Source organism: Euprymna scolopes, chromosome 1, assembly GCF_053919585.1.
Source record: "Euprymna scolopes isolate OS-2025 chromosome 1, ASM5391958v1, whole genome shotgun sequence".
Taxonomy (NCBI): Eukaryota; Metazoa; Mollusca; class Cephalopoda; order Sepiida; family Sepiolidae; genus Euprymna; species Euprymna scolopes.
Window position 1 is genome coordinate 127,097,216 of NC_136482.1, and position 25,915 is coordinate 127,123,130.

Consider the following 25,915-nt stretch of genomic DNA (forward strand, 5'->3'; position numbering starts at 1 on the left):
TGTTTAGTGCAATTATTCAGGTATGACTGAATCTAATATGAAAAACATTACCAGCCTGTATTAATATTAATCTAACAGTTTAATATACTGCGAACTATTACTCTCCTTGACCTCTTCCCTATTTGTTAACTTCTTTAGACCACAGACACAGATAGGCACACAACATAAACATCCATTTGCATTTAAATATGCATAGAAAGAAGGAGACTAGGTTCCCTTATATCTATACCTATGAAATTGCGTCATATGATTTTTCGACATGTGCATTTATACATGTATTCGCACGCCACCCGGCGTAACCCGGTCGTAAAATGCAGTAAATATATGTTTAACGAGGAAAATTTCATATTTATGAATATATAGTCAATTTTATTTCGATTGTTATATTATACTCCATATAGAGTAGTGATATTAAAAGTAAAATAAATATGACTTCGGTGCAATCAGCTGGAACTGATACTAAAATATTTAACTCTTAACCGGTTTTCGTTACCATATGAGCGCAGAACAGCTGTATACTAAAACTTTTAAAATTATCAGTTTCATACAATAATGTATTTTTGTGCATGCGTTGAGGACTACTTAAAGTCTACGTTAGCCTGCTAAGTAAAATGATAATTCTGACCCCTTAACAGTAACTACTACAGTATTAAAAAACAAATAGTTTACTCCACATGTTCAATTAACCTACATGTAAAATTCCAAGTTTGTAGACCTAAACTTGAGATTAGTTGAAAGAGACTGTCTTGCATACAACAACTAGGTCATATATATATATATATATATATATATATATATATTCTCGTATGGAGACAGTATCTTGTCCAGGCTGGAATGATAATCACCGAATGTTTCACACATCCATATTTTTATTGTATTCAAAATCGATGAAATCAGTTATTTTTAAATTAAATATATTGATTGCATACCATTGTTGGGAACTCATTACGATGAACTGGAAGGAAGCTTTACATGCCTCACCGCAGCGACTTAGTCCACAATATATTGTAGGGTGTGGAAGAAATGTTGTTTATTTTATAAAATTATTTTTATATATTTTTACTTGGATCAACGTTTAAAATGCAAAGCATCATCGGCCAGTTGTGCTCTAAACAACAAGTAAAAACATTAATTCCGAGCGGTCCTCTTTCGTATCAAAGAACCTACTCTTTATTTTATATGGCATACCTTTCTGCTTGTGTGGTAATAAAACTTCTCAAATGCACTTGTGATGTTAGGCTTTATGGCGTGTTAAAATTTATCAAAGTCGTTTGTTCCTTCTATTATAGTATTTTATGAGTTATCAATATTTATCGAAGCTTTTCAGATACTAAACCGAAGATCATTGCGGACCAGATTAAAGAAATGTGTTTAATTCCATAAAAAAATCAGCGAAATATTACGGAGTCTATGGGAAAATATTTCTCATAAACACAAAGTTTTTTTTATATATATATATATTATAGAAACAGAGAATATAAACCCATTTTCGCGGTCTTATTTACTCAAATTGGTATACCATTTCGGATTCCATATAGGGCAATCCGCCACTAATGATATTCATACAGTGCTGTGTCTAAATCGGAATTGAGTTTCGACATTAGTTATATGCAAACTGTTTTTCGTTATTTGGCCAGTTACCCATCAGTAATAAGTAATTTAATCTATATGAACATTAAGTGCTACGTACAAAAATAAATTAAGATGCTTATTTATAGGACTAAGCAATATTGTATAAAACTGTTGTACGTTGCTGTCTATCATTTCCCGTCCCGCCTTCGACATTATAAACTATGGCACAAACTCCGCATAATTGCATGTTATCAGGCGAACTATGTGAGGAGCGAGCTTCGAACACATATCGAACCAAAATATGTAAAGACGAAAAGGAAATAGAGAAGAATAAATTGTAGAACGTTATTTCATTTAAGCTTCCGATTTTGCAATTGCTTTCAGAAACGATAAATATTTCAACGTTATTTCTGCCGTTTCCGGGCACATGTTCGACGCCATCTGTACTGCCAAACATTTCTTTGAAAGGACGCGCATGCGTGGATAAAAATGTAATCGGAATTCTCACCTGCTTAGATAAGAGATCCCAATTATTGAACGCAAATATTTATTGCACTACTTCTGAATTAATGCCTTAGCGCGCACACGCACACACGCGTTTTAGTGATGGGACAATTGCAATATGTTCGTGATTCTCATAAAATCACCGTTTCCTTTCCAAAATGAAAATCCCGATACAATTACAGATCCCGATTATTTTAAATCATTATATATAATATCTGTATATATATATATATATATATATATATATATATATATATATATATATATATGTGTGTGTGTGTGTTTATATGTGTGTGTGTTTATATACGTGTGTGTGTTTATATATATATGTGTGTGTGTGTTGATATGTGTGTGTGTGTGTGTTTATATATATGTGTGTGTGTTTATATATATATATATGCGTGTGTGTGTGTGTTTATATATATATGCGTGTGTATGTGTGTATATATATATATGTGCGTGTGTATGTGTGTTTATATATATATGTGCGTGTGTATGTGTGTTTATATATATATGTGTGTGTGTATGTGTGTTTATATATATGTGCGTGTGTATGTGTGTTTATATATATGTGCGTGTGTATGTGTGTTTATATATATATATGTGCGTGTATGTGTGTGTTTATATATATATATGTGCGTGTATATGTGTGTTTTTATATATATATATGTGCGTGTATATATATATATATATATATATATATATATATATATATGACAATATTCGGATCATAATATCCACCAATTTAATATATACATATATTTAAGCGAATATAAAAGTACATTGATGTCGAGGGGGGGATGTAATTTATATATTTAAGTTTTACTTGTAGTTTCAAATTTTTAAATATTTTCATTTCACTATTATTAAAATAAAGTTTTTAACAAATTCTAACAAATCAAATTAATAGAAAAGTCATTTCTTCGATCGGAAAAAATGTGATTAATTTTTCTAATAATGATTAATAATTCTAACCAGTGTATATATATATATATATATATATATATATATATATATATATATATATATATATATATATATATATAATTTAAAAAAAATCAAACAATATATATGGCGATCTCCATACAGTTGTATCAAATTGGTTAAAGGTAAAATTATTACCAACTCGCATTTAGGTAAAAAAAGCACTTTCCTAAACTGTTCAACAAACAAATTCATTCAAAACGTTTCGCAAAAAGAAAAAAAAAAATCGAATATATATATATATATATATATATATATATATATATATATATATATATATATATATATATATATATTCGCCAATGTCGGCTAGAGAGTCGATTTTACACGCTAGCTTGAGGTAATTGTTAAACTAGCCGCATCAAAGTGTCATGAAACTGAATCGGTCAGACTGTGGATCGCGCGCACACACACACACACACACACACACACACATATATATATATATATATATATATATATATATATATATATATATATATATATATATGAATCCCTGTCTATTTGTTTTCTCACGAATAAGTAGCATTTTAACAGTAGATTTAACAGTAGATTTACATAATAAAGTATTTTACAGTAGATTTACATAATAAAGTATCTGCATTACAGAGCACATTGATTTTTTTAATTATTATATCATTTAAATATCGTGTTAGGTAGGGAACCAACAAAATCATTTTTCGAAATACAATGCTGCAACTTATAAACAAATGTGTGTTCATAATTTTTTTAAAATCGTATTTATGAGCTAATTTAATGCAATCCGCCCTCTCCGTCAACGGCTTTCCTAATAAACCAAAACATCAGCGTCTCGTCATTCAGGCTCACAAACTCCTGTCGGAATGCAGTCAAGCATGTGGATGTCGCTTGCAAAATAATCGTTCCGAATCCTAAACCATCTGTCCCGCTGACCCTTAGCCGTCTTCTATTAAAGCACGCCATGTTGTTTCCCTCCCCGTTAAAAAAAAAAAATGATAGAAAAACCTGCATAAATCTTCTCCCTTCTTTTCATCTCATGAGGAAAACGGAATATATATTTTTAGCCCAGCATAAGGCTCAATCTCAGTCTCCATCAATATATATATATGTGTGTGTGTGTGTGTGTTGCAGCATTTAATTTTAGAAAATTGTGTTAATTGACTTATAATTAATAAGGTTAATTTTGATACATGTACAAGTAAACCAAACAGCTTACTTCGTACGAAAGCACGCGCATATATATATATATATATATATATATATATATATATATATATATATATATATATATATATATATTCTGTGTAGCTGTATACAAATCTCTTCATCTTCATGCAGCAAGAATTTATAAGATCGGTTGTATTCTGTATTGGACCAATATTTCTTCCGATTCTAATACAAGTTACAATGGCGTACTTGATTCCGATTCCATTTTTTTCTAAATCTTTCAATATTAAACGATTTTTAGAATTTTCTTCGATTACTGTAAAAACTTGCAGATATTCTCCTATACGTAAGAATTCACATGCGGTGGACGATCCATAGACTATAGGTTTACTGATAGTTTAAAATCAATAAATATTTAATAATCTATCATTATTCCCGCAATAATAAATTTTACTTTAAACAACATCAAATGAAAATTAAAAAAAATCGTTTTGACATTCGGTAATAGGTACAAATTCTTCCGATTCCAAACCCCCTAATTTTCCGATATTTCTGATTACGGGTTATCGTCTCATCAATAATTATATATATATATATATATATATATATATATATATATATATATATATATATATATATATATATATATATATAGCATTATGTTACTAATGTATTGTTTAGGTACACTCCATTATTTATGCTGACCTAAAGTAAACATCTACAGTTACCGTTTTATAGAATATATATATTTCCAAATTGATTTTAGGCGATTTGGTCAGTCTGATAAGGTTGTCTTTATTTTTCCTACTTCTCCCTCTCGCCATTATTTGAAATTGCCCGTCTTATATTCATACCTTATTTTGTGATTAACTCCCAATATATTTTATTGCATTTAATACACAAAAAAGAGTGTTGGTTTTGAGATATATTCGATAAAAAAAATTCCGACGTTTTAAAGGACAAAAAAAAATAACAAAGTAAAGTTATTGAAAGAGACTACAGTTAAATGATTAGAAATATATTGTTGAGAAAAAGATTGACATAAAACTTGAGCTTCCTTCTTTTAAATACGAATATTCAATCTTACAACGTAGAACAACAAAAACAAAAAAATAACAGAAGTCAAATATCTTATATAAAATGACGTATGTAAAAAAAAAAGGTATGTGCTTCATTTTATTTTATTTAACGAGTACAACTTTCGAGTTGATTGAAATATTCGTTGAACTTGTATGGTAATAGACTATTTTTAATGTTTCAATCTAATTTTTGATATTACGTTTAAGCTTTTAGTCATATTGTTTCTGACTGTATAAACATACGACAGTATGAAATATTCAGTATATTTTACGGTCAGATGCTGACAACATAATTAACCGGCTTCGTAGAACTAAATATCAAATATATTGAGGTATGATACACATGTTTTAAAAAGCAATGTCTAGTTAAACCCATAAAATGACTTCGTTCCAATTTGAAAATCTTTAACATGTGTTCAACAGCAATATCTGATTAAGCAGTTATCAATTGTTTTTTTCTGAGATCGTTTGAGGAATGAACACCTGCATACGAACATGACAGGCCTGGGCGCATTATTGTATAGACTATTTATTATTATACATCCTAATCACGTTGATACACAGGTTCCGATTCTAGTAGCGAAGTAAAAGGTTGAAACTGGTTAGTATTAAAATTGGTGACCTATGGAGAATTCTTGGTAACGTACGTGCTCTCCGCTTATCTCGACATTGTTTTTAATCGTCTTCGACTTCGCCTTGCCATTGGACTCAAATAGTTCCTATTCAACAGAGGTGGGTTTGAGTATTGCGGAACCCTTGCCTACACACGGCTACTCTTATACGAGGAATCCATTTTCTTTTGAGACTTAACGGACGCTATGACGATGATGATATTTCATAATCAGTAGTAGTATTTGTAATATTGATAGGTTTTATTTATTTTAATTAATAGACATTTACTTATTAATTATTAGTAGTTATTATATTAGTACTAGTTATTTTTAGTAATTATTATTTATTATTGGGAATTAGTATTGTTACTTTAATATTATTTTTAATAGTTAGCTACCATTATTTATTATTATTGGTAGTTATGTATTTATTAGTAGTAGTGGTTATTATGTTTTATCATTTGTGTCATTATTATGACAGTGATTTAACGGGGGTATAAATGATCCATTTCTCGTGAAAATTTTTCGTTCATACAAGAAGGGAGTGGGTTTACAAAACTTGCGTCATGACCCACAATCACCCCCGCCCATTCTCACCGTAATTTTCTTTTCTTCATCACATCTGCTGCGAATCAGGTTCCTTTTTGGGAACAGTTGGAGCGAAATTACTTGTCTGCTGATGCGTCTATGATTGCATTTGAGATGTGTCTCTAGTGTGGGCCAGTCGGGCAGTTGCACTTGTCTTTCATCCCTAGCATTTTATGTAGGATGAAGGCGAGGTAGAAAGAGTGGGAGGCTATGAAGACACAGAGGAGTGATAGGGAGAGTAGAGAGTCGTCAGTGTTATTTAATATCAATACTTTTCTTTTGATTTTAATATGTTAATATTGGCATTTTAATAATATTATTTTAATAATGTTATCCATTTATTATTTTAATATTATGTTTGTTATGTACTAATACACATTTCAACGTTATTATGTTCTTAACATTATTATATTATATATTATTATTTTCTCACGACAAGTTCTACGATATGTCATTACATATTATTGCCTTCTGATAATAACAGATAGTGTTCGCGAGAATCTGGGTGAAAATAAGTTTGTTCATGTTTTAAGTGATTTTCGATTCACGTTTAAAATCATTTTGCCTTATCGCAACTGCCGTATACTATCAAATACAAACCGTTATCTTTCTGACATCTTTAAACAAAATAACCACTTCTAAAGGAGAAGACAGCGCCTTGGAGTGTGGACTTTCTAAAACTGCAACTCTATCGCAATCAGTAAAGAAACGATCGTCTAAACAATGATGTTGGTTTTAGTGTCTAAGATTTTCACGGTATAAATACGTTCTATTATCAATCACTGGAAACAGATTTGTCGACCAAGCGTGATTTAGTTTGAAATTATTAAACTCGCGGTTTTATACTTATTTATTGCCATTCCCCTCTGTTTCGCTTAATGTTAGAAAATCATCTCCGCCATTAAACGCCTGGATTGAATGGATACCTCCTAAAAATATTCTTCCGTGTTTATACTTCTCGCCTTCTGGTTAAGAACTCGCCAGATGACTCAACGACCCGCCCAACCACATAACTGAGTCTAAAATCGAGCCGAGGAAGCAAGCAAGCAACCAACCATTGACAATTAAAAGCAACCACCTCGCGATCAACATTCTCTTCCGCTACGTTTCTGGTGCGCCTTTGCAAGCATTTGCACTAAAACACTGACATGCGATGCAAATCTGAAGACTGGATTCGCGGAGAAAGAAAGTAAAAAGTTTTTTCTTTTTTTTATTTATTGCTATTTTATTTGTTTGTATTCTGCATACGGAATTCCGAGTTAAACGAATTTTCCAATGTTTCGAGCTTTGTGTCGACGCCAGTCTTGATTTGATAAAGCGAATTACATGCAACGGAGGCGCGTTTTACATAATTCATTTTTATACTATCAAGATTCGTTTTATACACAAAAGAACACACACAATATTTCTATAAATATGCCGCTGCCTTGTTTAATTTATAACCATTTCATTCTTTGAGAAGTTCTATCTATTGAAGACCTTTTTGCTTTTCCGGTGTGTCGTTCCCTCTTTTTTCTTAGGTTTGTTTCATTTTACTTGCTTTTCCAACATGACCAAAGTAAAACACAACAAAGGACTAGAAGATTCAGTTTAGCATGTTATCTCGTTATATATATTTTTCTACAGACAGGTGTTTCGTCGTTTATGATTAACCTGCTTGGTTAGATAATGCCTGCACGTATTCACAAGATTCGAGATACCGAATCTTAGACCACTACTTACCATGACTAACTTCTGTCGAATGTCTAAACATTTAACCTAAAGAACCCTCTACTGCGAGGAAAATAAATGATATCGTTTAAATTAGTGTGTTCTATTATTCACAAAATTCACGATGCTGATTACCAGGAAGACTCAATCATTATTAAGAGACCACAATGCTCTCCATATATATATATATATATATATATATATATATATATATATATATATATATATATTACAAACATTTATTCAAAACCTGTACATTGGATATTCATGAGATGTATCATAGTTTAATTGACACTTATTTACTCTAAAGTAACATGCCTAACAACCAATTTTAGATCATCACAAACTCATAGAATACAAAAGAAGTTTGAATATTGAATTATTTTAATACCTTGAGGCACTGATTATTGTAAGTACACACGTGCCAATGAGATAATGGTATGTCTCTTGAATAGTTGATGTATATCTTAAATTTAGAAAAAAAAAATTTAGCACACGTATTTTTATAATGGAGCATTTATATATATATATATATATATATATATATATATATATATATATATATATATATATATATATATATATATTTGTTGACACGCACAACATTTAATTCAAGTGCGAGGGATTAGAAAAAAACAACAGCATGGAAACTTTAACAATGCCACTTTTTATTTCAGTATATATATATATATATATATATATATATATATATATATGTATATATCTCATTTCATACTTTTTTTCGAATATATAGTCATTTTTTGGGGGAAATCTTCTACTACAATAATATGCAATATTAAGATGCCCTTTTAAAATATATGTTTTCATTTTCTTTCATTCCTATAGATAAATCTGTGTGTGTGTGAGACTATCTTGCATTTTTATTATCAATTCGATGGTAATCGGAAATTTAGTATAGTTATCTACATCTTGCATATTTTCATGTCATTCTCGTCATCAATTCTTTCTTTACTATAAATATTTATATCTCTTGTTTTTTCGTTCTTTTTTTTTCATTTCATTATTTCTTTCCAACGTTTTCTCGAATTTTAAGCTTAAGCCCGTCTTTTTTTTTTTTTCGTTTCAAATCCCCTGTTTTCTGTTGCTATTTCTATATTATTTCGTTTTTTATGCTTTCTTCTCGCCACATTTCTTTTACTTTTCCTATTCCATCAACTTTCTCATGAACTGTACATACTATTTCATAATTATTTTGACTTTTAGATATCTTCGCCCCGCCCTTCATTTTATTCTTCATAACTTATGTCTTATCGTCCATAAATTCTTATCTAATATCAATATCCTAATAATGATACCGTTTCCGGTTTTTGATTTATTCATTACGCAATCCCTTGTTTCTTGTTGCTCTTTTCCTTTCGAGTATTTTCTAACTCAATTCCTGACATAAAATTGACTCTGCCAACCTTCATTTAATCCTTTTTTATGTCCGCAAAATTTTACGGCATTTCTATTTCATTCTTTCTAATTAGTTCACTTTTTCGGCCAAAAGTCCAACCCTTATGTCCCTTTAGCAATTGTTGCCGTCTATTGACGTGAAAATATTTACTCGTAATGTTTTTATGCTTATACATGTGCACATCACTTTTTGTCGCTGTGTATAACAATCCAAGATTATAAAATAACATACATGTATCGTGACGACAGTTAAGACCGAAAAGTCTCCAAATTTTTGGATATTCCTGTGATGTAATCCAAGTATATAGGCGCGTGCATAACTGTAGTTAAGTCGTTAATGGCACTGATTGAAAACTAGACTTGGCAATTTTTGAATTCATTTCGTGTGACAAAAACACCTTCAGACAATCAACATTTAACTTTGTGCTTTCCATCTTGAAAGTGCTGCGCATAAAAATAAAAATTGCTTAAACATATACGAATACAGACAACATTAAGGAAACTGTGGTATTAAGTTCTCCATCACGCTAGTAATCTTAAAAAGTACCTGGCTCAGTAAAAATGATGCAAAATTACCAGGAGCATATACTCATTGAACAAAGTGCAAGAGATTCAAACGGCCGCGTTTTAAATGACAATTAATAATTTTAAAGATCTCTGAGTTGATTTAAATGGAAAATATCTGACAATGTGTAGGATGCTCCCCCTCAAATACAATAAAATAAAAAAAAAGTTGTTTTGTGTGTATATATATATATATATATATATATATATATATATATATATATATATATAGTGCGAGCTGGGGAAATTCCAAAGGAGGCTCATTCATATGTAATATATTGGTGTTGGCATTCTGTAGATGTTTTGTGTAAATGGAGACGATCTTATATTGTAGCTTTTTTTTGTTAAAACCGCAAAAGTATTTATCTAAGCTAGCACTGAAGCCCGGCAAATCCCGGTCGTAAAGTACGTTTTAATACGATATTTTAATTCTTGCAGATTTCGTTTATATTATTATATACTTCATGTTCTGTCAATGTTTATATATTATAAAGTTGCGACTGCAAAAATTTAAAAAATGTATATATATCCATATGATTTGGGCGCATTAGCTTGACTCGAAACCGAAATAAAAACTTATGAAAAAATATAGGTATATATAACTTGATTTCCTTCATTCATAACCGAAACTGAAACCAAAACTTATGAAGAATTCTTGATAAAACTATTTATAAAAAAGAGATGACTTAAGTGTCCTCAGCTATAATCGAAACCGAAATCGATATGAGTCATATTATTTAAATGGCCAATGCATTGGATTTAAATAAAATGCTTAAATTTACCAGTCCGGTTATAATTACTTCGTAGAATTAAAATATATTCTTATTTATATTAAGTTAGGGATATTATATGTTTATATATGTCTATCTATAAGATTCTCTTTTAAACTAATTAATAGAAAGTTATGAATTTTGAATCCAACTGCTTGTGGGTAATAAATGTCTTATTTGGTTTAATGGAAAGGAGATGACAATAAAGTGAATGTTCGTCGTAAACAATCAGATATATTCGCTTTATGTTAATTTAAACAATAACAATTACACAAATATCAACAGTATTCCGGAAATTCCAGTCATTCTGAAGAATTTTAAGGAATATTTGGGGACGAGTATGTGGTCAAAATTCCACTTGAAAATTCTAATATTTCAAATTTGCATTCAATTTTATGTAGAATGTTCATTTTATAATTTTAGATTCATTAACTTAATCATTTAAATTTTAGACTTCTTCAATATAAAAAACAACGTATAACGATTTTGATCAATATTTGAGTATGTATTATAGGTATAAGGAATCATATTTAGGTTTTACTGTTAAAAATGAGCTATAAAATGGTGAACAATTGTTTTTATTTGCGGACTTAGTGTACTTGTTCTGCAACGTACTTCCTTCCATTAATCATATATAGAAATGAATGCGACTTAGGTCAAACGTTGCGATCGTATTTATTTGGCATGCTGTAGGTTACTAACACTGATAACATGAAAGAAAATAAGGAGTTAAAAAAAGTCATATATTGGCGCGATTTATTTCTCGCTCGAAAACTTGACTTTTAAGATGTTGAAATTCTAATCCATTTTTCTAGGAAATATACACTAATGAAAGTAAATATGAATATTTACACTTAAAAGTATAATAATTGCTTTCCTTATACTGTTTAAGGTAGCCTATTTTTTATAACCGTATGTTTCTGTTAAGTTACATTATTGTGTCAGCTAACCGGCCGTTTTTTGGCCGTCTGTAGCTTCCTCAGACTTTTACAGGGTTTCTGTAAACGTCTGAGGAAGCTACAGACGGGTAGCTGAAACAATAATGGAACTTTACAGAAAGGTACAGTAAAAAAAAAATAAAACGCATATTTGCTCTACAACAGTATTGAGCACTCTCTTCAGTTTTTATTAATTACCATTTCTACTATAAATATATATATATATATATATATATATATATATATATATATATATATATACATATATATATACACACACGATATCCCATAATTCATGAAGTTTGTATAGAGGATATTTTATTTCTTTTTAAATGACACTAAACTCCGACTGTTTCGAGAGAAAAAAATCAATTTAAAAATGTATGCATATAATCCTTTTCCAATCACACACACACACACACACATATATATATATATATATACATATATATATATATATATATATATATATATATATATATATGTTCATTTTCGTCATTTATGCATATTTGAAGGGAAAACTTTTCCAAGTTGTATTTCATATATTTATTTTTGTATCCATTGCTTTTATTTCTACACTTATCTTATTAACACGAAAAATTTGGCAAGTGAAAAAATATGAATCCAAATTCGCTTCTTTAAAAATAAAGTGAAAAAAAAAACAATAGCAAAAAGTCAACTGTTCAGCACATACGCCGTACACATTTTTCTGTATTTTGCATTCAGCCACACCTAAAACAACTCTGCTATGAATGAAAATAAAAATAAATCATTAAAAAGAATTAAAAAATAATGGATGCTTGAAAACAACACGATAATTCTGAAAATATAAAAGAAGGGAAAGAAAAATACATCGTCAGTTTAAACAGTGGGATATGGAAGAGGGGAATAAAGCAAGTCAAAGCACATTGCCCCACGGGACGAGTTTCCGTTGAGTTAACGCAGACGCACGCAACCTCTAATATTAAACGGGCAGAGTATGTTATTCTCGGGGGTGGAGGGAATGGTACCTCATTATTGATGTTTTTTTTTTAAATATTTTGTTGCTATTATTTAATTTCAATATTTGTCACACATTCCAATTTTTCGTTAAATTTGTAATACATCGATCCGTACATTTATTAACATACTAAACTACAAGAATGCTAGGTGTTTTTAGCTATTAGTCACATACGAAAACGCAGTTCAATTAAAAATGAAAAAAAACATTCTTTGATGTATTTAAGAGTTTTGATGGAATAAGTGTCCACATGAAATATTAGAAAAAAAAACCCTTATCAATTCAAAAATATTTTACTAGTAAAAATTATTTTCACTGTAAATTGAACTGCGTTGCTGATAATTCCTAAGGTTTTTGTTGGCATTTAGAGAAAATGCAACTCATTTTAACGTGGAGATCTAATTGAAATGTGTGTATCTGCACCCGCTATAAACGCGTATGTGAAGTCAATGGACAAACTAAAAATGTCCTTTGGTTTTATCGGATTCTCCTCCTCCTCCTCCTTCTTCTTCTTCTTCTTCTAAATAGCATCAATATTAATAACAATAATTAATGATATCGATAAGAATAATATAGAATAACGGCTCATATTTAGATATGCAAGATGAATAGAACAATTTTTTTACTATAATTAATGTAGAATAAGTAATGCTAGTGGCTGTGGGCAAAGCGTCATGCTTACGTTAAGGATACTATTTCAACCATCATCATATTGTGCTTGTTTACTTGTTACTAATATCTTTTGTAAATCTGATAGTTTATATTGAGATTAAGTGTTGTTATGACACCACTCACATCCTTTGGGCTGCTTTTCTCACTTCTTTGCTAACATTTTTGGTTGGTTGGTTGTTTTTGTTTTACGCGTTATTTAATGCCGAATACAACGATTTTGAAAAAAAATTTTGTAATAGAATATATATATATATATATATATATATATATATATATATATATATATATATATATATATATTAAAGTTGGTTTCTATTTAACCCATAGTTGGGACCCTAACAGGTACTACCACTCCGGGTCAGAGTAGACCTGGGAGCAATGCCAATTAAAGAGTGGCTCCACACTACCCAGATCCCGCATGCTAAGGCCTCACCACTGGATATAGTTTAAGGTCATATCCAGGACAGGGAAGTAGGGGAAGAAAAAAAAGAGAGGGAGGGCTGTTTTTGTTTTTGGTTTAGTAGAACATAATTAAGTTTTACAAAAGAGAATAGAACGACAAAAATGAACATTAATGTAGGTGCATTTCGTCTCAGGAAGCCAATAGACAGCCTGATCTGGTAGAGCCAGTAACATTTTTGACCACGTATCGACCACTATAGACTTTGTCCTTTACCTGGTGCTTTTGTCCTAAGAAATTAGCAAATATCTTTGACACTATTCAAAATGTACCGATTGTGGGAACACATTTAATATTGCACTAAACGCAGTTTGCATACCCCTGCTCTTTGAAGTGTTTCTTTTCAGTTGATTTATATAACCATTCTTACAGAAACCGGTATAACTTTCGTATTTACAGAATCTACAATTCACTTCATGTTTTATTTTCCTATTTCAGGTTTGGTTTCAAAACAGACGTTCGAAAGAACGGCGAATGAAACAGTTAAGCGCATTGGGTGCACGAAGACACTTCTTCCGTAATCCACGACGCATGCGTGCCCTTAGGCCGGGTTTGGGACATCCAGATATGGATGACGCAGGAGATATGATCGCCGGTGGTGGATTTGGCTACTTCTCAGGTAATTAACTTTTTTTTTTTATCTCAATTAACTCTTCTCCCTCCTCTGTCTCTCTTATTTAACTCTCATTCTCTTTCTTATTCTAACGTCGCCATTATTTTGTTATCCATTAAAAATATCTGATGCGGACAAATTATTTTATAAAAGGAAATAAATTGAATAGGTATCTTCTTTTTTAATAATACAGAATAAAGTAAGAATTAAGAATAAGTATAAAACAGGATGGTTAGAATCAAATGGAATTTTTTTAGAAATATAGCCATCGATGTTCAATATATAAAAAATAATTTGGTTTATATCAGTATATAGACTAATAATTACAAAGCTCGGCAAATCCCGGATATTTGGGTAGAAATTTCATTAGACTAATAATTAGTTTGTTTTTTTTCGAAATTAAATAAGCTAGTAAGCGAATCTAATTGCACTGATGTAAAATATCGTGTAATGTATATAGATCAAGCTAATAGGTAATTATTACTATTAATAATATCATTGTTATTACTTATTACTATTATTACTATCATTAATATTAATTAGTACTATTATCAACATTATTATAAGTAGTAGTGGCAGTTGTCGAGAAGTAGAACAACAACAAGAACATCACTCTTTATTCTAATGTTATTTATAGCTACACTATCAGACAGAATATGGAGATTGTTCTCGTTGGCTGACATCTTTGCTCTCTGCTTAAGGGCAGTCCAATGATAACAGCTGGATGGATTATGTTTGAGGATTTACGCTGATAATCATTTGTCTTCGACTTTGCGTGTCGAAGCCGAGGAGGGATTCGCGCTGAATCGCTGTTCCGTTACTGGCCAGTCGGGCTGTAATTTGGCTCTGATTGATAGTCACCTTTGCTCATCCATCTTCAAACTGGCAGACGCTAGCCAACATTAGACAAATGACATCGGCACACTTCGTCACTTCCGTCTACCGCCTACTTCAACTTCCGTATTTGCAATTTTCACTCTTTCTCCCTCGCCTTTCTATCGATCCGAATACACGTTTTTAGTTCGCCGTAACTTTTTTTCGTCCTAGTGTGTGTGTGTTTTTTTTTACTTATTTATCTTCTAGATGGGAACGACAAGTTATTGTTTTTTTTTTCTTACCTGTCTATTTTATTCTTTCCCCATTATTTTCCCATGTGTTGTTTTTTCCTTCCTTTCAAATTCTAGTTCTCTCTTTGGATGCCATTAGTCGGACCTGTCTATTTAATCGGCATTTCAACCCTTTTCTAGTAATTTCATATTGAAACAGCGTAGAATAGAAAAGTGAACTAACAATTGTCATTTAACGTAAAGCATCGCGTTTTTTTGTCAAACAAACCGAGCTCCTTCGGCAGTCTGTAATGAAAATAAATATTTAGAAATTTAGTTGCTTTCGTGGAAAGCCTGTAGATGTACAATACCGCTATCTGACTGCTGTCTAAGTGGTTGGATTTAGGATTTCATATTTCAGCAGTAATAAATTTATCAACACCTAGTAATCACAATGCAGCGAAATTGCTGTATATATATATATATATATATATATATATATATATATATATATGATTATATCATATGGAAGTAAATGTATCTATTTGAAATTATTTTTCCTATTAGTCATGCGAAAAATAATCAAAAATAGTTGAATATGGTAATATTTCCTTACAAGCTATAACTTGACTGTCTTAAAATCCAGTGCACATCTATAACTATGATGTCGTGAGTAGACTTAATAATAGTACCCAACACACCGAGTTCCATAATTCAAAATAAATAATGAAGAGTGTCCCATTTGAGGAAAGATGGATGTATTCACATATAAAAAAAGGAATAAAGGCAGGAAAAAATAGATTTACAAATAGTATTTTTTCAAATAATGCCGAAAAATTAAATAAACCATAATAGAACATCTATTCGGCGATTGCTTATGTGTATAAACCTTTCTCTCCACACACTCAACTCCTATTAAAAAAATAGAAAAAAAAAATTAACAAAAAGACGCAAAGAAAGATAGGGGCTCATCATGAAATCCTCTTTCCCCATTCAATCTCTTATTCTAGCTAAATCCGACCGGGAAAATCTGTACAACTAAACACACTTATACATGAATACACATTATTTTTTTTAGACACACTAGAATTCACAAGTCCTCCTCCTCTTGTTTTGACCGCCCGCCCTTAACCCCTTAATCCTTTTTTCTTTCACTCCCCAAACGGCCATTTGTCACCTGCCTTTTGCTGACCTCTTGCTCTCACGAACAAAGCCAGACTCTGCTCTTTGTCACACTAAAGATATACGCCCGTCCTAGGCATTATCACCTTTATTAGCCTCCTTACTCTACGCCTTTCTCCTCAGCAACGTCGCTGGAATGGCGCAAGTGAAGACTAGTGTATTTTAAAACCCAAAACAGGACGGATGGGGTGAAGAAAGCAACACTTTTATACAAAATCCTAACTCTTATTCTTATTGTTCGTATACATGCAATTTGTTTCATGAAAAAACATTTGTCGCTCTACGATTTACATTTTGTAGGTGTAATGCCTTGAAAGAATAAAAAGTCTGCTTAAAAATCGCGTGAAGATGTCATCTTTCCAAAAATCCCCTTATATTAGCATATTTTAAGAGTATTTTTTCTCTTATTAATGCTTCATTAAACAGCAGAGATAATGTGTTTGTTTCTTTTGCGATCTGTAATTTTTCCATATGGCGGGGCAATGTCCTAACGTTCTATTCTAACGTAAAAGGAAATGAACCATAGTCCTGAGCGATTTCGAAAAAAGGTCGCGACTATGGTAGATTAGTTTTTACACGCGAACAGAACGTTCGAACATTGGCCCGTCAAATGGAAAAAAAACGATCTCAAGAGAAACAAACAGGAACTATCCCCGCTGTTCAATGAAACACCCCCACATATATATATATATATATATATATATATATATATATATATATATATATATATATGTATGTATGTGTGTGTGTGTGTGTGTGTGTATGTCTGTGTGTGCTTCCCATCGATATGTGTACATAAATATAACCAGACGACTGTTTTAAACTAAACAGATAAAATCAGGGTATCTACAGCGGATGCATTAATGTCTAGCATTTAAATGGTTGTGTATTAACATTTTCTATTGTGTCTAGGAAACTATAATAAGCAAATATGATCCAAGAATTCAATCCAACCACCTTAGTTTATACATTGTCTATAATTCAGATTACCTCATACCTTTTATATATCACTCTGGTGCCTATTTCGAGTATCATTGAGCAAATTTTATATCTTTAGTATTTTGAATAAATTGTCATATATGCTTGCTATTACAAGTAAAGTAGAAGTTTGCCAGTGATCCGTTGGTAGACTTTAGTGCAATAGACTATATATTAAGAATGTTTAATTGATTGTGAAGAGCTTGTATATTTTTATAGACAATATACATTTGATCGTCCATCGTACCTTAGGTTTCACAGAAGTAATGTAAATTCAACTCGCAATGTTAAAGATACTAAATGCTATCGGTTCATCAGCCGATGTAAAGTTGTATATGATGGATCTATTTGCAGTTGTATTTTTCAACTGCGCCACAGATCCACAAATACAAAGTTATATTCTTCTGAAGGTTGAAGTTGAAATCCTACGTGTGGGGGACGGATAAATGCAATTGGGAATTAGTTATGACCTCTATCCAGTAATCGCTAACGGAACAAGACCATACTAACCGTGCAGATTCCTGATTCGATAGATGCATTCCAGATTTTCACAAGATCCACCCGGAGAGGATCGGGGGTAACCTCGACCGACACGTAGTGAAAAAAACACGCAAGTAGTCCGAAAAATCAGAATAATACAGTTAATAAATTCTCGTCTCAAAAGTTCAGAAACGTAATTGATTACGTACGAAAAAATCTTGTAATATATATTATGTCAACAAATTATAATATATCTTCAAATGAAATTAAAATGGATTGAATAATGTAGTCTAAATTTAAAATATTAAACGTCACCTTCAATATTAGTCAACATCATTTTTACTGGGACAAAACTATTTTTCCAGAGAAGGGAAAGTAGTATTTAATTTGTGCCGGACTATTCTGCCATTCTTATCGATGAGATTATTACCGTCCACCTGATTTTAATCTCACTTCCTTCTTCCTATCCTTGTCTTCATTATTCCGTCAATAATATATCTCTCCAGCTCCTCCCTCCCCGAGCTTTTTTATTTTTACTAAATCAAAACTGCTCTTAAATCAAGCACCCTTAAATCTCCCCCACACCCTTGTAATAACTGGCCGTTATCTTAACCAAGTCCAGCCTTTCCCCATAATATTATTCTCCCACGAAGCGTCGCCCACCGGTGTCTCCCGTGCTATTTAGTCGCACTTTAATCCCACACTTCTTGTCTCAAACTATCGGGATTGTTTCATTCGTTTTCAATGTTATCGCCTTCATTGTGATCGTGGAACGAGCAGCAGAAGCATATTATCAAAACACACATAACAGATTTCGTGTCCATTCTATTCCTGGGGGTTTGATGCACGTAAAAGCGCATGAAATATTGAGCAGTTCATTGGCTTACACATTAACAAACATAAATATTGAGTAAATGACTCTCACGACGCTAGGCAATGACATAGGTTGATCCTCGGAGCACAACATATATACACACGAAATGTCGGAAAGACAAAGGAAAATAGTACTAGGATTAAAGTACGTGAGAAGCGGCATTATTTTGTACGCAAGTATATTCATTTAGTTTATCGATGGTCTAGTTTATCAACATCTTATTGCAGATTTCGTTGAATTGTTCGGTTTTACAGCGTATACATTAGTGATGGGACGATTCAAATATTTCTTCAATTCCGATAAATTTACCAAATCTATACAAAATTTTCGATTCTTGTCAAAAGCTCTGATTATTTAAATTTACAGTATTTTTGTTTAATTTCCGAATATCTTTTTTAAAGTCCGTGTGATCTATTGATAATATTTTTGCAAAATACAAAATGGACTTGTACGAATGTTATATATTTATAAATTTTCTAGTCGTATAAAAGCAATAAATATTAACCATTTGGTCATTATTACCAAGGAGAAGCTTTCACACTTTGTACTTTTAATAATTATATATATATATATATATATATATATATATATATATATATATAATACTTTTTATTAAATACCTACAAACAGTTTCATTGTTTCTGGAATCATCAGTGCAGGGTGCTAGGATTTCAGCCAGTCGGGAGATTCGAACGCGGCCATGAAGCTATCCCTGACTCCATTTACAAGGAACAAACGCCGTGGTCAATTTAACGGCGAGAAATATCACTGAAATTGAAACAGTTATTATTAAATGTCGAGACGGCTGTCCATAGTTATCGAATGATTATAACACCAAGATATGCAAATGCGAGCTAAAGTGATCTACTTTTATTCTAACTTTAATGTGCTCAACAATAAGAACCGAGTTCTTAATGTGGCATAAGTATTACTATAAAAACATTTTACACACCTAAAGACACTAGTTTTTCATCAGTGAAGGGTGTAACGATTACAGCTGGTCGGGAGATTCAGACATAGCACGATGACATCTCTGACTCCATTAGCAAACAATATATATATATATATATATATATATATATATAGTGTGTGTGTGTGTGTGTTTAAATAGAACACAGACGTGTCATGATTAGAGATTTTATTCTAACATATGGTTAACCTTACTTATAAGCAGAGACATACATTCTCCATCTCCTTCAAAAACACTTTATTTACTAAGAAGTGTCTGTTAATTTAAAGAATATATATATATATATATATATATTCCGATTATGCAAAATGTTTTTTCGGTTTATAAAAGTTTGAGTAAGGCTAAATAATTAAAATGAACTGAATACAATATTCATTTAATTAGTACGTATTAGCTTTTCACTCAAAATTCAACCTCTGTTATGTTTCCCGTGTGTAACTGTCTAAAAGTACTTTTTTACATTTAAAAACTCGTCGTATTATTATTTTACTCGGTTACTCGAATCTAAACACTAAATATATACTCTGAATCTGGAAATATAGTTTAATTGTACTATTGTAGACAATTTGCATTATATATAACGGGCATATACCATAAAAATATATTCATCATATAAAACATATATATATATATATATATATATATATATATATATATATATATATATATATATATATATATCCGAATAACGAGATTAATTAAATCACAAATAAATCTTGTGAGGCACAATCTTACAAATATTGGGATATATTTTTATGTAGGACAATCCCAGACAAATAAAATTGCTCAATATACAAGATAGAGCAACATAAAAATTGTAGCTTTTATATGTAATTTATTTTTCCATAAAATATAGAATTTTTAAAACAAACATTTATTATTTGAACTAGGAATACATGACATTTAACGTTCCTGCTTTAATTCATGGCTTTTCTATGAAAGCCCAATTTGTCGAATTGGGAATTGACACTTTACCTTCAATGCTGAATTGTTATCCAGTTTTGAACATGAAAAAAAAACACCTATTTCCGATGAACTACTCAAATCGGATGTCTTCGTTACATAACCTTTTTATTGTTTAATCACATTCTTCTTTATGCCCTTTCTATGTTTCTTTAATAGATTCTGATCTTTAATTAATTTTCAATGCATGTGCTAATATGAAAATGTATGTCTATACATAATAAATATTTTGCTAAAGACATTCTTCTGTCGTGGATTAAGGAAAAAAAACAACTTTAATGGCATGTAGTCTTTGTAAAAATACATTTTTGATGTAAAATACTATATTTTACTGCAGAAATATTTAAATAACAAACCTAATATATATATATATATATATATATATATATATATATATATATATATAAAGCGTATTTGTTGTCACGTATTTTACTAGTATATGTAAAATTTAGCACGATATTTCATAAAGTAACACAAAATAGTACAAATGAAAAGGTATTGATTACTCGATTGTTCAACCACGCAATACTGGTTCCCATTTTTCTTTCTGAAAGACGGATTCCTCTCTCACGCGTGCGACCCCTTTGGCTAATTTCGATCTTCAATAATCTAGGATCAGTGACTATCCTTTAGCCAGGACAAACAAATGATCATCGATGACCATCGAACAAACCTCGATAAGACGCCGTTATTATTGTTGCGGTTGTGACCTCTAATACCCTTGTACGCACTATTTCTTCCCCATTCCTTTCCAAGAATGTCCATCCTCTGGCGATAGTGGTGTCTGACATAGCAAAGGACGCCATTCTGATCTTGTTTATATTTGTCACCCGGTTAAAAGAATCGATCCAATTTCCATTGCTTAAACTTCTCATTCTGTGAAATGTGTGTTGGTTTATGTGCAGCTTGAACATTACACATGTCATGCACACTATTGGCCACTCCTAACACTTTCCGCTGATCTTTATGTGCGAGTGATAAGGAATTGATTAACACAATCAAAACCATCACAAAAGTTTAATTATTTTTTAACGTTCAGCGTTGTTAATTACGTAGATATCGTAATAAGTTAAAGATGTGACATAAGAGTCAAACATTATATTAAAACTAAACGTCTTAAAGGACGAACACTTTGATCTGAGAAAGTTTCCTGGGCTGCCCAGTCCGCATTCCTCAGTAGGGGCACATCCGACAATTTGCAATAAACTCTTGTCATCTTAAAAGGGGAGAGGACAAAACATTAGAGCGTAAGTACCCAGAATGACACAACACCAGCAACTTACTACAGCCAACTGAGGCGAAAACCTTTTAGTAATAGCTGATACTGTTTTGACTTTGGGGCTGAAAGAGAACCTTGCACTGAGGGAGGACACCCTGGACGATAATCTTATGATCCTCATACTTTTTCTGTTGTCATTCAGTTTCACAACCTACATATGTTACAGAAACAGCAGATATAGTATTAACTAGTAGGAAAATTCAACGTTGCGAGAGATTAAAAGGCAGCCAATTTCATGAGCCGAATTCATTACTGTTTTACTGCCTTCCACCATTTCCTTCTCCTAATATACTCGACAAAACCTAATATTTAAAAAAAAAACTCAGAATACATAACTTTCAGAATGTGAGTGATTATATATAACTATTTTCACAGCCAAACAACGCCGCAGCCTACATGCGCTATGACAGCCAACAAACCGGATGTCCAAGACTGTCATTTCGCGCTCATTAGGGCTCATCAGTTAGACTATTACACATTCGGTTTGTTGGCTGTTATGGCTCTTGTAGGCTGCGATGTGGTTTAACTGTGGAACTAATTAAATGCATAACCTGTATGTACACAACTTTCATTAAAATCTTTCATACGTATTTAACATTTTACGCTTGTTCTCCTTCACATCTACGCTAGCGGAAAAAAAAACATAGATAAAGATCCAATTCTTATGTCTACTTTGAATAATTTTATACATACGATTAACATTTTCTCAACATGGAGTACAATTTGAAGTTTTAAGAGATATGCTATTTTCTGTCTCAATGAGGGAGTGACTTAGACACACAAGGCAATTCTCCCTATTTCTCCAGAAAACTTTACATATGATAACACGTTTTTTATGGTAATTCCTTAACCGCTTTTTGCTTTATGCATATAGTTCAATATGTTCCTTATATTCGGATAAGGGTTCGAATGAGTCGACCTTCGAAAAAGTTTCATAATATGTAATAATAGGTATTAATGTTAATATATATTTATTTATATATGCATGAGGTTTTTAAAAAATATGTATTTATGACCTATACGTATTAAAAACTCTGCAAGTCGAATACTTTAAAGAGAACTTGGTAGAAAAATTTATAGATAAATCAATTGGAATAGGGATTTAGCCAGGTAGCGTTTTATACAAAATTAGGTTGATTAAACAATGTTTTCCCCTCTTGCATTGGAGATGTTATACGCGCGCGCACACACACACCCACACACACACATATATATATATATATATATATATATAATCAAACATTAAGCCGAAAGAGATAAGTTATATACTCATATTTCTTTGTTTCATTTTATTTTTAAAGAGTTATTAATATTTACACCTGATTAACATTTTAATATCTTTTAACAAATCCATCATTAATAGATTATATATTTCACTTTTCACGTTTGTTCCCTTATTAATATCGAATAGCCAGCAATACAAATTTTAAGTTTTGTTCGCCCCGCGTCGGGCATTTCGGGTTCAACTTGAATGTGGAAGGTTATAAAGAATACACGTTAATGTACATTCCCCACTCAGCATGCATTTTAGCTAAGTCATCGGTAACGTCAGTTTAAAACCCGATAATTAGGGATTATACCCATATAAAGCTCTCTTAGTCACGAGTATTGGCTGAAGATAGCTTGATATGGGTATCTAAAACAGTCCCCAATTGTTGGGTTTGAAACCGCCGGTACCGATGCCTTATCTAAACTTTCTGCAAACAAAACATTATATATGCGATAGATAAAAGTTGGGGTATTGAAAGTAGGCTAGCCTTCATGTTAAGTACAAATAAATGTAATTGTTTAGACCTCCGGCTTTTCCTGCCAGAACTCTTAGTTAAGGAAATGGATCATATTAGATGAGTAAATACCTTGTTTATTTTTAACTAGTCACCGTCTCCTTCTTTTCATTACAAGCATCCCCCCGCCCCTGTTTTAATTCCGTTTAACGTTCTTCCGCAAAACAGTCTGTCTTTATTTTCCCCTCTTCCTCGTTTTTTTCTATTTTAATTTCTCTTTTCTCTTCATCCTGATTTCGCTCTGCCCTTTTCCTCTTTTTTTTTTAATTTGTATTTAGCCTCAACTCGCTGTTGTTTTCCGTCCGTAGCAAAGACTGCGTATGGCACCTTAACTCCACAGAATAGATGACAAACAATAGCATACGGTGATGCACAAAATACATAACAGATTTGGGAGGGAGGGGGACCGAACTATAAACAAATAAACTAAAAAAAAAATGTTTTTTTTTTTCTTTTTCTCTTCTCAACACAGACCGACTCGAACTAGCATGTCATTGTTAGGGTGGTTTAAGATTTCAAGCCCCTAAGTGACGTTTCTTCGTCTCAGTCACTTCGAATTCTTCTATTTTCTCCTTCCCTCTCCTTCCTTGGATTTTCTGTTTTTATATTTTTTCAGACAATAATTTCATTGTATTTCCTTCTCCTTTTCACATTTTCATGTCTGCTCTCCTCCTCCCCCTCCCTTTTACGCTCAGTGAAAAGCTTGTTGACTGCTGTTGATTCGAAATGCGCGATTTTCTCCACTTGTTTGCACAATGCGTATGTGTGTTTGCGGCGAGGGCACTCATGCAGATATGTGTGTTTGTGCTGACACACGCACTGTTTCGTATTACTTCAATTTGATTCCCTTGCTATTCTTAAGATGCTATCTTTATAGAAGGTTAAATATTTGATTAAAATTATAAATAGAGCAAATTACCGGAATCGCAAGCATACTGATTATGTTATTTAAATATTTTTGTTCCTTAGAAGCGCTGGTTGAGTTTGAATAAAAAAAAAACGTATTATATACGTTTGAAGCCAAAACAACGCATTATTACAAAATAAACATACATTTATTTTGTTTGAAATTTATATTGAAATTCATAAATATATTTTGAAGGAAACCTTCATCTTCAGTATGTCTTTCTGTTCTTTCTTTTTTTCACCCCACGTTGTTGTTGGAGCAGAGAATCAGCAAGTATAAATTCGTTTGTAGTTTTTACGGTAGTTTTTTTTTTAATCTTATTTATTTATTTTTTTTTTACTGAAACTTTTTTTAAATCTTATTTTTTTTACTGAAACTCAACCAGCGCTTCTAAGGAACAAAAATCTTAACGCGAATTCCAAATGACCAAACGCACCGTTCCTAGATTTAAAAAAAATCTACCGTAAAAACAACAAACTAGCTTATTCTCTGCTCCAACACCTACTTATGAAGAATGATAAACATTTACTTCTATTAAGCAATGTATATTAATATTCAGTAAAACACGCGATTTTTAAAAAGTGCAATATTTCTATTAAAAATACAGTGAGGAAAATGTTTTTATAATAAGTATCGCCGTATTTTAAGAAACTATATAATGTGTTTTATTGTTGAATTTATAACTTATAATCAATAATTGCACAATAAATAATAGGGATAGTGAAACTAATGCTATCAGTGTTAATAATACCACTTTATCATAAATATTCCCTAACAAAAATAAGATTAACAGTTGTATCATACGTTTCTTATAATTTTATTTTA

The 25,915-nt window shown here is 31.4% G+C and overlaps 1 protein-coding gene across 4 annotated transcripts in view; it reads left to right on the forward strand.

Annotated features, from left to right (window-relative positions):
• The window catches only part of LOC145268443 (LIM/homeobox protein Lhx1-like), a 412,426-nt gene that overhangs the window by 277,340 nt on the left and 109,171 nt on the right, over positions 1-25,915 (forward strand). For all 4 annotated transcript variants that reach the window (XM_080124171.1, XM_080124034.1, XM_080124098.1 and 1 more), the window contains one exon: positions 14,453-14,633. In XM_080124171.1, coding sequence (XP_079980297.1) covers positions 14,453-14,633 — 181 coding nt within the window. The remainder of the gene's footprint in view (positions 1-14,452; positions 14,634-25,915) is intronic.